Source organism: Schistocerca americana, chromosome X (assembly GCF_021461395.2).
Source record: "Schistocerca americana isolate TAMUIC-IGC-003095 chromosome X, iqSchAmer2.1, whole genome shotgun sequence".
NCBI classification, from domain to species: Eukaryota; Metazoa; Arthropoda; class Insecta; order Orthoptera; family Acrididae; genus Schistocerca; species Schistocerca americana.
Genome location: NC_060130.1, coordinates 524196592 through 524211065, shown reverse-complemented (window position 1 = coordinate 524211065; position 14474 = coordinate 524196592). Strand labels below are relative to the sequence as shown.

The following is a 14474-nucleotide window of genomic DNA, read 5'->3' as shown; positions in this document are numbered from 1 at the left end:
AACAAAAAATATGATGTGGGAAAACTTAGAATAACAGCAGAACAAGAACTTTTCTGTATTGAGCTAAGGAACCGCTACGAGGCACTCCAAGAAGCACAGGAAAATGGTAAAAATATTGTTGATGATACATGGACTCAGATTAAGAACGTCTGTTGCAATGTGACCAAACAGGTCATTGGCTTTAAAAACCATTTGAAGAAAGATTGGATGTCTGAGTGTACATGGAATTTAATCAGCTGTAGGAAGGAGATTAAGGCAAAACTAAATACGAGTAAAACAAGACAGCAGAAAACTCGAATGCAAGCTGAGTATGCAGCAACTGACTCTCAAATAAAGATGAGTGTGAGGAATGCTAAGAGAAAGTGGATGGATGAGCAAGCTCTGAGAGCAAAGACAGCCACAGCAAGGGGTGATACAAATGAACTGTACCGCATCACTAGAATGTTGTCTAAAAAAGGTTTCAACAATAACAGACCTGTTAAAAGCAAGGAGGGTCGACTGTTGATGACAGGAGAAGACCAATTTAGAAGATGGAGAGAACATTTTTCTGAAGTCTTAAACAGAGAGCAACCTGAAGAGAGGGAGAGGCAACGGAATTTTCCAGATACCAATAACAGAATCAATGTAAACACACCAGCTAAGACTGAAATTAAAATAGCTCTGAAACAGATAGAGAACAGGAAGGCTCCATGAATGGATAATATTGCACCCGAGGTGCTAAAAGCAGACATTGACACCACTGTAAATCTACTGCATCCATTGTTTGAGAAGATATGGTCAGAAGATAAAATACCAAAGGATTGCAAAGAAGGGCTGATTATTAACTTGCCAAAGAAAGGGGATACTACCAACTGTAATAACTGGCGAGGCATCACCCTCCTATCTGTACCAAGTAAAGTACTCTGTAGATTGATGCTAAATCGTATCAAGGACCCAGTCGAGGCACGACTGAGAAAAGAGCAAGCTGGGTTTAGAGAGCACAGAAGTTCTGTCGATCTCATCAACACACTGCGTATAATACTTGAGCAGAGTGCGGATTGGCAGAACATACTCTACCTTACATTTATTGATTTTGAAAAGGCATTTGACTCTCTCAATAGGAGAGTTATGTGGCATACCTTGGAAGAATATGGAATACCATCTGAGATAATAGATACTATTAAAGCCATGTATGATGGATATGAATGTAGGGTGCTACACAATGGGAAACTTACTGAATCTATCCAAACAAATGCTGGGGTGAGGCTGGGATGTATTCTGGCACCTACCTTGATCTTGTTGGTACTGGACAGCGCAATGAAAAGTGTTGTTGATGGCAGGAGAAGAGGTATTCAGTGGGGAATGCAAGACAGGATTGAAGACCTTGACTTTGCTGACGATATCTGTCTGCCTTCACAGAGATTGCGTGACATGGAAGAAAATCTGGAAACACCGAAAAAGGAAGCAGAAAATGCAGGACTTAAAATAAATGTTCAAAAAACTAAGTAAATGAGAATGTGATCTGAAAAACAATCTAAGCTAACAGTGTATGGAAAGGAATTGGAACAAGCAGACTTCTTTGTATATCTAGGAAGTACCGTCTGTAAAGATGGAGCGGCCGAGGAGGGTGTAATCTACATCTACATCTACATTTATCCTCCTCAAGCCACCCAACGGTGTGTGGCGGAGGGCACTTTACGTGCCACTGTCATTACCTCCGTTTCCTGTTCCAGTCGCGTATGGTTCGCGGGAAGAACGACTGTCTGAAAGCCTCCGTGCGCGCTCTAATCTCTCTAATTTTACATTCGTGATCTCCTCGGGAGGTATAAGTAGGGGGAAGCAATATATTCGATACCTCATCCAGAAACGCACCCTCTCGAAACCTGGCGAGCAAGCTACACCGCGATGCAGAGCGCCTCTCTTGCAGAGTCTGCCACTTGAGTTTATTAAACATCTCCGTAACGCTATCACGGTTACCAAATAACCCTGTGACGAAACGCGCCGCTCTTCTTTGGATCTTCTCTATCTCCTCCGTCAAACCGATCTGGTACGGATCCCACACTGATGAGCAATACTCAAGTATAGGTCGAACGAGTGTTTTGTAAGCCACCTCCTTTGTTGATGGACTACATTTTCTAAGCACTCTCCCAATGAATCTCAACCTGGTACCCGCCTTACCAACAATTAATTTTATATGATCATTCCACTTCAAATCGTTCCGCACGCATACTCCCAGATATTTTACAGAAGTAACTGCTACCAGTGTTTGTTCCGCTATCATATAATCATACAATAAAGGATCCTTCTTTCTATGTATTCGCAATACATTACATTTGTCTATGTTAAGGGTCAGTTGCCACTCCCTGCACCAAGTGCCTATCCGCAGCAGATCTTCCTGCATTTCGCAACAATTTTCTAATGCTGCAACTTATCTGTATACTACAGCATCATCCGCGAAAAGCCGCATGTAATGAGTCGGATACGGAAGGCAAATGGAGCCTTTGTGCAACTGTACCCTGTGTTGAGCAATAAGAACATCTCGAGACGAACCAAGCTGCGCTTGTTCAATAGCAGCGTAAAGTCAGTCCTCCTGTATAGTTGCGAAACATGGAAGGTAACAAGCATGATTGTAAACCAGCTGCAAGTCTTCATACACCGGTGTCTTCAGTCAATTATAAATGTGAGGTGGCCACATGTTATATCAAATGACGTATTGTGTGAGATGACAAACTAGCGATCAATTCATGGACAAATAAAGGAAAGAAAATGGAGGTGGATTGGTCACACAATACGCAAACAACAGGGAGCTGTTGAAAAGGCAGCAATGAATTGCAACCCACAAGGAATACGGAGATGTGGCCGCCTGAAAAAAACATGGAAAAGAACGGTGGAAGAAGAAGCTTTGAAAGCTGGTAAAACATGGAGTGACGTGAAATGTTTGGCTGCCAACAGAACCAGGTGGAAGGTCTTTACTGCTGCTCTATGATCCAACAGGAACAACAGTAAATAAGTAAGCCACATGATTACTGTTCGAGTGTTGACCATTGCCAGAAGGTGCAGTTCACAACCCATGCAGAATTGCGGAAATAAAAAGAGGTACTACTATCTTATTGGTGAAAAAGAAAAACATGTGGAGGGGATTGCAGCATATTGAAACAGGATGAGTCTGTAGCATTGAGGAATACTTCCGAACAACTGTCTGAAGGAGATGACCTCTGCAATTAATCCGACACTCTACAGCGAAAAGTATCAAATATACAAGGTTATCTCCATCTTAACCAAGTGGCGCCAGTCAATCATTATGTAGTAATCAACAGCACACCTGTGGACGAATAGGAGAGAAAGACACCATTGACAAGGGACGATGTACTGTAATATGAACTACAGTTGATAGTGTGATCAATGTTAGCAATTTTACCAGTTGTTCCATAATTTCAACACCATCCAATGACACACCAGTTTGCTTTCCAATTTCTGTAGCATTGGCCATTAAAATTGCTACACCACGAAGATAACGTGCTACAGACGCGAAATTTAACTGACAGGAAGAAGATGCTGTGATATGCAAATAATTAGCTTTTCAGAGCATTCACACAAGGTTGGCGCCGCTGGCGACACCTACAACGTGCTGACATGAGGAAAGTTTCCATACCGATTTCTCATACACAAACAGCAGTTGACAGGCGTTGCCTGGTGAAACGTTGTTGTGATGCCTCGTGTATGGAGGATAAATGCGTACCATCACGTTTCCGACTTTGATAAAGGTCGGATTGTAGCCCATCGCGATTGCGGTTTATCGTATCGCGACATTGCTGCCCGTGTTGGTCGAGATCCAATGACTGTTAGCAGAATGTGGAATCGGTGGGTTCAGGAGGGTAATACGGAACGCCGTGCTGGATCCCAACGGCCTCGTATCACTAGCAGTCGAGATGACAGGCATCTTATCCGCATGGCTGTAACGGATCGTGCAGCCACGTCTCGGTCCCTGAGTCAACAGATGGGGACGTTTGCAAGGCAACAACCATCTGCACGAACAGTTCGACGACGTTTGCAGCAGGATGGACTATCAGCTCGAGGACCATGGCTGCGGTTACCCTTGACGCTGCATCACAGACAGGAGCACCTGCGATGGTGTACTCAACGACGAACCTGGTTGCACGAATGGCAAAACGTCATTTTTTTGGATGAATCTAGGTTCTGTTTACAGCATCATGATGGTCACATCAGTTTTTGGCGACATCGCGGTGAACGCACACTGGAAATGTGTATTCGTCATCGCCATACTGACGTATCACCCGACGTTATGGTATGGGGTGCTATTGGTTACACGTCTCGATGACCTCTTGTTCGCATTGACAGCACTTTGAACAGTGGACGTTATATTTCAGATGTGTTACGACCCGTGGCTCTACCCTTCATTCGAACCCTGCGAAACCTTACATTTTAGCAGGATAATGCACGTCCGCATGTTGCAGGTCCTGTGCGGGCCTTTCTGGATACAGAAAATGTTCGGCTGCTGCCCTGGCCAGCACATTCTTCAGATCTCTCACCACCTGAAAACGTCTGGTCAATGGTGGCCGAGCAACTGGCTCGTCACAATACGCCAGGTACTACTCTTGATGAACTGTGGTATCGTGTTGAAGCTGCATGGGCAGCTGTGCCTGTACACACCATCCAAGCTTTGTTTGACTCAATGCTCAGGCGTATCAAGGCCGTTGTTACGGCCAGAGGTGGTTGTTCTGGATACTGATTTCTCAGGATCTATGCACTCAAATTGCTTGAAAATGTAATCACATGTCAGTTCTAGTATAATATATTTGTCCAATGAATACCCGTTTATCATCTGCATTTCTTTTTGGTGTAACAATTTTAAGTGTAGATTGCGAATGCAGATAGATGACTGTGCAGTACATCCATTCGGTCATATAGACGCTATACTACATTGCACTATTGTGCAGTATGTCCATTCAGTTATATAACAAAGCATACCAGTTGTTCCGTAATTTCAATGCCAGCCAATGCCACAGCTGAATGCCTCCTGATTTCTGTATCATTGCTACAGCACCCCTCCACTACTTTGCTGGTACCATATACTAGACTGCGAATGCAAATATATGACTGTGCAGTATGTCCATTCGGCTATGTACAATAAACTGTACCAGACAGCGTCCTATACCGATGCATTTTGGTTGTCTACATATTTCCATCACATCGATCATAGTGCAGAATTTACAATAATGACTTGCCATTTTTCTCTGTGTCGATGGGCATCACAGAGAATTTTTGCATTCGTAGGATAAAGTCTGAGATTGACAGATCACTCCTACATTGTCCTCGACCAATCCTCTCTGCAACTCTGTCGCCAATTTAACCTGTAATTAACAAGAAGTATGAGGGTCCAACATTCACTACATTCCATATCTCGTGAAGGAATAAGGCGAATTGTGTTCATAGCTGCTTTTCCGTAAAGACTGTTCTGCACCAATCTTACCCATGGAACCCATCCAAATGCACAAGTTCTCTCCAGATGCATGCATGTCGCGAAGGGTAGCACCTCTTTTGCAGGTGTACAGTAAACATGAGTGTGTTGCAGTGATGTAACAGACTGTTAAGAAGAAACATGAGGTTTATACAAAATGAAGCTCCTGATAGTTGGAGTTTGAAACATTTCACGTAAATTAACCGTGCTGTCAGTTCTGAAGTATTATTCCACTGTCTGGAGTCAGAACCAGGAAGGGACTGGCATGAGAGAAATGATCGTGGAGCATAAACACACACTCCTGTGGTTACATGGGTCTGCATCTAATAGTGCTATATTGTTAAAACCATATGGTTTCCGAAGTATTAGTTGTGCGGAATGCAACACTCTTAACATTCTAATGCAGAATATATTTTCTCAACATCAGATGTACAACAACCCCCCAAGTTTCCTGCCCCAATTACTACAGTGACAAACTTTAAAATGATAAAAATACTTCGTTTGACAATATGTTTGGCTTATGAAATAGTACGTAACTATGTAACCATAACTGTAAACAACATGTCATCAGCAGTACAGCAGACAAAACGTAAGGCTGAAATCATGTGGATAAAGCATGAAATCCGGTCTTTGCATTCCAAAAAACAGGCTTTGAATATTGAACTATACAAATTGCATATGGAACCAGCAAATCACATACAGCATCCACCAATTTTTGATGAATTGATGTACTGTATATGGTTAGAACATACACAGATATCCAAATAGGCAGAAAACAGACAAACCAACAAAAGAAACTCACGAAAATGATAAACCACACAAACACTTACCAATCCCACCACCAATACAACAAACACACCTTTCACAAAATAGTGATTAACAGACATAAAATTATCTGAACAAGAAAGCAGCCTACTTAAAAAGGGTCCCAAACATAACATAAACACAATGGTGTCACACAGGACAATAGAAAATATCATAACAGAAACTGAACACATCATAAAGCAACAAGAAAAACTAATCGCACCTGAATTCATTGCAAATCTAACAAGAGAACTAGTAGCTGAGTAAATAAGAAACACAATCAGAGAGAACAAAACCACCATAAAAGAAAACACAATGAGTGCTGAAGAAAAAACCTACAGAAAACTACAGAACAAATTAACACAAGAAAATGCCATCATCACAAAATCCGACAAGGGTAATTCAGTAGTAGTCATAAACAAACAGGAATACATTGTCAAAACATTAGAATACATCCAAAGCAACAACATCACAGAATTAAGAAGTGATCCAACAAACTGCGACCAAAGTAAGTTACAGAAAACCCTGGAAAACATGTAAACAATTTTCGCAAAAATACAGATTAAAAGAATGACACAGAAAAATCCCAAGGCCCCCACCCTAAAATTATTGCCTGAAGTTCAACAACCTGGAATATCTATTCTTCCATTGATAAACTTAGCAAAGCACCAACATACTGCCGGCTGGTGTGGCCGAGCGGTGCTAGGCGGTTTAGTCTGGAACCGCGCGACCGCTACGGTCGCAGGTTCGAATCCTGCCTCGGACATGGATGTGTGTGATGTCCTTAGGTTAGTTAGGTTTAAGTAGTTCTAAGTTCTAGGGGACTGATGACCTCAGGTGTTAAGTCCCATAGTGCTCAGAGCCATTTTTTGAACCAACATACTACTTAGCCAAACACACACACACTCTGGCTGCACACAATTTACAAATACACTGAAAACAGAAGTCTAAAAAACTCAGGTGACTTAATAGAAAAAATGAGATATGAAAACATACCAAACACAGCAACATTGATTTCATTTGACATATTTTCCATGTACACATACATCCCAACTGAAGAAACCATCAATATCATATAAACAAACCTCAAAATACGAGGAAACATACCCACTATAAACATACAAGAAATATCAGCCATACTCAGGCTCATCGCAGAGAAAAACTGCTTCACATTCGACAACAGATTTTACTGTCAACAAGATGGATTACCCATGGGATTCCCAATCGGCGGCGTCCTAGCTGACATTTTCCGCACTCATATAGGAAAACAAATATTTGACAAAATAGTAATACCAAAACAGTACAAAATAATATATTGGTACAGATATGTAGATGACATAATTTGCTTAACAGATGAACCACAGTCTCGCATAAAAGAACTTTATGACAGCATAAACTCCACCCACCCACAAACACAGTTCACCATTGAAACACAAACAGATGAAAAGCTTAATTTCTTGGATCTCACTCTACACAAGAGAAACAACAAACATGAATTCACAGTCTAGAGAAAACCCACAGTCACCAGCACCATTATTCATAACCAATCCAACCACCCCATAACTCACAAAGAAGCCAGCTTCGGATATTTACTACATAGACTGAACAAAATACCCATAAACAAACATGACTACACACAAGAACTGAACACAATAAAACAAATTTCAGAGGAGAATGGTTATGATGCAAAGAGAGTAGGTAAAATAAACCACAAAATACAAAAACGAACAACACATAACCATGAAACACACACACACACAAACAAACACTACATAACACACAATAAATCAGCAGACCATAAGCAACAACTTGCACATAATGACTTACAACAAGAGAGTCACACACAGAGTGGGTAATATACTAAAGAAACAAGGACTCAACATAGCATACAGAACCAACAACACAATACAAAACAGGCTTGGACGAAATACCACCAACATTGACAAATATAGCCTGTCCAGTATATACCAACTTATTTGCAACTACTGTTAATCTGTATATGGGGCCAAACATGCAGGAATTTCAGAACTAGGTATACAGAACACCTCACAGCACTGAAAAGCAATAGCTCACACTCAACATTTGCAGATCACCTTATAGCACACAATCACCACCCAACAAACATTGAAACTGACTCACACATCCTTAAAACTAGTAGCAGCTTATAGCAAAAATTAACAATAGAAGAAAACTATCACATCCAAAAATCAATAGACCAAGGAAAGAAAGTACTCAATGAATACACATCACCGTGCAAGAAAACCTTCTTCGCCACAGTAGAAGAACTATGCAAATAACACCCACACCAAAACTACTCATGGGGAAAAAAAAAATTCTTTCTCCCTCCCTCTCTCTGCCTCCCATCCCCCCCCCCTCTCTCTCTCCCCCCCCCCCCCACCCCAGTCCTGAACACACACACACACACACACACACACACAAACAAACAAACAAACAAACAAACAAACAAACACAAACCAAACACCACAGACGCCAAATACACTTCAAAATCAGGCGCCTCACCCAGCCAATCACGCTACGAAACAATTGAATACTACACAGCCACAACAACACGTAATGACGGCGAAAACTCTGCCAATGTTTTGAAAAATCGGAGAAAGTGCAATGTCAAGCGACCATAGGTCACGAAATCAGCCTATTCACTTCGCCAACAACGTATGAGAAAGCACCACAATATCAAAACCGTAAGTTACACACAAAAAACGTAATATACACTCATTTCCGTTTGTAAATACATAATAAACAGAAAAATAAAAATTATGTTTTGCTGTTTGCAGATGAGAAGTTGTAGATTGTGTAGCGCAGTAGCTACCATAATAAATGTCTAATAACATAATGTAAGGTATGTAAACTAATGCATACATCCACTCTTTCTGCCAATTAAGCTGTAAGTAGAACTTTGGCATAATGTTATTAACAACACTCAGTGCATCAAGTCGTTAATACATATCTCAACTGTGAACTATGAGAAATGATGTATACTATTTTACAACAATTATTCATTCACAATTGAAAATATTATGTACCAAAAGCTTCGCTAAATGGTAATATGTAACAACAATTTTACAGTTAGAAAATAAAAAATAACCCACTGAAGATAGCACAAAAAGTTCTGAAACATGTCTGGGTGAAACAAAACAAATAAAGGTGTCTTGCATAAGGCGGAATTCTTCGTTCTATCAGCAAACTGATTCTTTAAATTAGGCGATGTGGCATGACTGGATAGTTCAGCTGACGAGGTGTTGGTTACTCATTGCATATACTCTAAATAATAATATGTATGTAAACTGACCTACTTTAAATTACATACTACTCAGTTTTGTTTAAATTACAAGTATTCACCTCTACATACATATATATCACATAGGGTCGTATGTCTAGTAGTTCTTTAGGCGCTCCATTCTTTTACAGAAAGAACAGAAAGTGTAGAAACTGAGGGGTCCTGCCCACTCGTCTCTTATAGGATGCCTAAAGGATGCCGCTTTCTTGGTTGGCTATACAACAATTCAAGCAAATCACATTAATGGTTATTATAATAAAGTAGATTGATAATTCTTAACTTCGGTTGACAAGAACGTGTCGCAAGTGATTGGTGACATGCAAACAGTCAGCGTCCTTCGCTAATTACAATGTCCATGTAAGTTATTCACTCGCTCGTAAGTCACTGCTGTCGTTAATATCACTGCCTCTCTGCTAGTGCCTCTGCTGACATCCGTCTTCTAGTGTCCGGGTCTGCTAGTGCTGGTCTAGTACTGTCCGGCCGAGGCTGGCAGGAGCGAGGCTTATGTTTTCTTCGTACAGAGGCCGCCCCTGTCGTGGTGCGGTGCTAGTCAGCGAGCTATTGGCTGACGTTGTCTCACAGCCTTCTCTTCTCTTGCGTTCTTCATCTTCGTGCCGGCGCTTGCCATTAAGCCGGAAGAGAAACCTTGATCTATGATACAATAACAAGAACCCTCTGCTACACACTTCATGGTGACTTGCGGAGATGCAGATGTCATTGTCACATGACAACGCTTGATCCTTCCAACGCCCAGACTACTTTTACATCCATATGTTTATTCGGCAATCCACTCTCAAATATTTGGCAGTGGGTGCATAGAACCACTTTCAGACTATTTCTCTATCGTTCTGCTCTCGAACAGTAAGTAGATAAAATTAACACCTAAATCTTTCTGTGCGAATTCTGAATTCTCTTATTTTACCATGGTCGTCATTTCTTCCTATTCAGGTGGCACTCAACAAAGTATATTCGTAGTCAGAAGATAATTCTGGTATTTGTAATTTATCGAAAAGATCTCCTGAAATTAAAAATGTCTTTGTTTAAATCATTTTCACCCTAACTCATGTATCATATCCGTGACACTCCTTCCCCTGTTTCATGATAATACAAAGCGAGCCGTCCGCCAACTCTATATAGTAAGGATCCCATACTACGCTGCAGTGCACCAGACGAGGATGGACGTATATAGTGTAGGCATTCTCTTCAGTAAATTTGCTGAATTTCTAAGTGTCCTACCACTAAAATGCAGTCTACAGTTCGCCGTCCCCCACGACATCTTCTGTTTGAAGGCTCAAATTTAGGTGTTCGTAACTGCAATCCATGGTATTTAATTGACTTGACAACATTTAAATTTGCCTTTGTCGGGTAATGGAGATGGACACTATTTTCTTTTGTGAAGTGTTAAGCCGCAGTCGTTTGCTCGTTTTGAATTGGCGCCGCGCTGCGCGCAGAGCACCGAATGCCGCCGAGCGGCGCTGCCGTCGGCAGCACTGGCACCGCGGGGCGACGCCTAACATATTGGCAGTAGTCCTGAGGGGTCGGCGAAGTCGCGCGGAGCGTCTGTCGCTGTAGTACTCAGGTCAGATACTTTTTCCGCAAATGTCACAGCCTATGGTTGCGGTTGCGGGGCCCAGCGGCGTGAACCCACGCCGTCGAAAGTTAGTCGACCAAGATGTTCCTGCTGTATTGCGCTCGAAAAAAGCTAAACGAGCGCGTCTTTCTCGTCGCCAGCGCAAGCAGCGCATTATTGAAGAGAACGAAAAGTACCAACAGCTTGTACTCTTCTGGATAAGAATCATCAAGTACTTCATGAATAAGGGTGAGTAAATCAGCAAGGCTCCGTCCACTCCTACAAGCTTTACCACGCGCCTATCTGTACATTACACTTTATTACGGAAAACTTTTGCGTACTTCCGTGAAGACTCGCGGCAGCTGATAAGCGTCTTGGATAAACATTCAATTGCTGAAGATACTACTTGCGCAAACTCATTTTGCACGGTCAAGCTTGTACTTGTTGACGTGATACGTCATGAAGTCCAGTCTCTTGTATCAATATTTTTGTTTTGTGACTGACCCTGTTGAATGATTACTATTATGGTTTTGTAAGGTAACAAAAGAATATAGAAAAGAATATAGACCAAAATGAGAAAAAATTTGAGGGAGTAAAGATTATAGTCATATTTCATGTTATTTGAATATTCTTTTCAGTCTTCATATTTGTTGTGATGTACATTATTTACGTTTAAATTCGTAAAGTGCACTGAACACAAATTTTGCATAGTTAACTGTTGCAAACAGTCATTTATTGTATTATTTGTTTTTGTTCTGTACTAAGCGTACTGGAATTCAAGAATCTTTTACAGCAGCTTCGTTTTCCTTTTATTTACAAGGCATAATCAGTGGTGGCTGTTGTTTATTACTCCTTCTCACATGTTTTAAAATCGACAAATTGTTCATTCGTTGTTGGAATTGGTTGCAGTCGAGAACACTTGGTTACGCTTACTCCCTTCGCCATTTTTCGGTTGTAGGAACCCTCTTTCTCTTTGCTGCTCTCGCGTTATTTTGCACATCACTTTCGCAAAACCTCACGCAAGAAAATTTACTGTGGTTTCACCCGCTTTGCAGGACACAAAAACGCTGTGCTCAGTACAAAACATGTGAAAGAACTATAATAATGTCTATAGAGGCAACCTGTATGAAGTTTAACAAAGTGCAGTTAAGTGCACATAACGCAAATGTAGCAAAAGGAAACTGGATCCTAAAACCGAAAAATCAGGAAACGTGACATTGCAACCAGCTTTTTTTCTAGCGACAGCCCCAGTCAACAACGAGGAAAAATCCTCAGAAGCTATAAAACGGAGGAACTAACACCAACCGCCACTCATGACATTTTTTAAAGAAAAGCGAAACGCATTTTGTGTAAAACTTTCTTAAATTGCAATACGCTCAAGACTGAGAAAAAAAGAGTAATAACTGACAAATGCATTAGTACTATTTGAAGGATAATTTTTTCATGTCTTTTAGCTTCATCTGAAATTAAAATGACAGTCATAGACAAAAATGCTTATCTTCAAGAAGTTCAACGTATCTTTCAGTGCTGCTCCAGAAAAAAATAGTCGAACACACTACGGAAATAATTGAAATACTTTTACTATAATTATATCGGTAAACGCTTCTATTATAAGGTGTTATCAACCAAACAATCTACAATGGAATTAGTTTCTTTCCAAAAGTTACTATAACGAAGGAGACACCTAAATAATAGATAAGTTGTATAGTGCTGACACTATATCTTGGCAATCAACAAACGAGAGCTTTGACCTCCGGATGGGAGAGGAGCGAAAAGGGAGAATGAGCCCCACCTCCCTCTAGCAGCCTACTTCCGTTTTCTGTGTTCCTGCGAAAACAGAACCTTTGTGTTGTACGAGTCATACTCGAACTCCGTCATGGATCGTTCCAAAATAAGAAAATAAATGACGAACGACACAGACATGGACGTTGGCAGAAATTAATCCAGCTGGAGGGAGGGAGGTGAACATAAATGAATTGGCCAGGTTGAAGACGTGTCATGCCAAGAAAAGTAAATTTTGTAGGTGACACACAAGACTTCCAATATCCCAGAGAATAATCGCGGTTATCCATTCAGTATATGAATAAAAACTCTGTATTCCAGATTTGGGGGCGTGAGGATGAGGCAAGTGTACCCCTTACGGACATAGTCCCCTCTGTAACCTCTAGAAGTGAATCCTACTGGAGGCAATATCAATGTAGTATCTGAAAGTCTGTGGAGGAAAGCCATCCCACTCTTCCTCAAGAGCCGAAAGCATAGAAAGTAGTGATGCTGGATGTGGGTTTGGGGCGAAGCCTATGTTGTAACTCATCCGGAAGGGGCTCCATTGGGTTGACGTTGCCATTCCCTACAGGCGAATCTATTTCAGAAATATTATTGTCTACAAACCATTGCCTCAAATATGATGCTTAATGACAGAGTACATTGTCATGCTAAAACAGTCATTGACCTCGAAGTTTCTTGTACTGTATACAGTACACAATGACGTAAATTTGTTCATCTACTTCCACATTTAGCGTTTCCTTGAGCTCAGTTATGGGTCCACATCGTTACCACGAAAAACGCCTCTGGAAAACGAAGATGGACGAAATTTTCCACCAGAATAGAGAAAAGTGGCAACTTGTCAGGGCACTAGCGGAACCGAGACCACCAAAGAGAGCAATACGCGGCTCAGATGGCCTCATATACGACTCTCTTGGCCAAGGCGAATTTTATGCCGACATATACGAACACCACATGACAGCTCTGCCCCACAGGATGCAGAGGACGCAAGGGATGAGGCGGTATCAGGCAACGAATCGCCGACTTTCTCCAACACCCCACACAACAGAGGCCTTTTGTTACGGCTCCCGCTAAAGTTTAAAAAAAAACTCATCGGATAGACGAACAATTGGTCGCATATCAAGAACTCTGTGAGCAACGCCGATCGTAAGCATCTTCCGAGAAAGGCCATCATTCTCTTAACTCGAATTAGCAACAGGCGCTTACTCAACGGTTACTTCCCTGCAAACTGAGGTTGGTGAAGACGATCCCTATTCTCAAAAGAGGAAAAAACGCAACGTTGCCAGACAGCTACCGCCCGATTAGTCTGTTACCCACACTCGGTAAAATATTGGAACTGGTGCTGCTACAGCGTCTCAAAGACTATCTGGAAGAAAATAACATCATCCGCCACGAACAGTTTGGCTTCTATCCACGGTTATCTTCTGAGCTTCAGCTCCTTCGGATCACAGAATTCGTACAACGCAACCTGAATAGACGAAACTCCATAGTTGGAGTTTTCCTAGATATCGGAACGGCATACGATCGGGTGTCGCGTAACAAGCTTATAGTCAATCTAGTCG

General features: G+C 41.5%; 1 protein-coding gene across 5 annotated transcripts in view; it reads left to right on the top strand.

Moving 5' to 3' along the window:
- LOC124554783 (testis-specific gene A8 protein-like) overlaps positions 1-14474 on the top strand; it is a 278814-nt gene that overhangs the window by 140744 nt on the left and 123596 nt on the right. The window contains exon 1 of one of the 5 annotated variants that reach the window (XM_047128428.1): positions 11101-11379. The exons of the other annotated variants lie outside the window; for them this stretch is intronic. Within the exon in view, the coding sequence (XP_046984384.1) occupies positions 11160-11379 (220 nt within the window). The 5' untranslated portion in view covers positions 11101-11159. Of the gene's footprint in view, positions 1-11100; positions 11380-14474 lie in introns of those variants that run through there. 5 annotated transcript variants of the gene reach the window in all.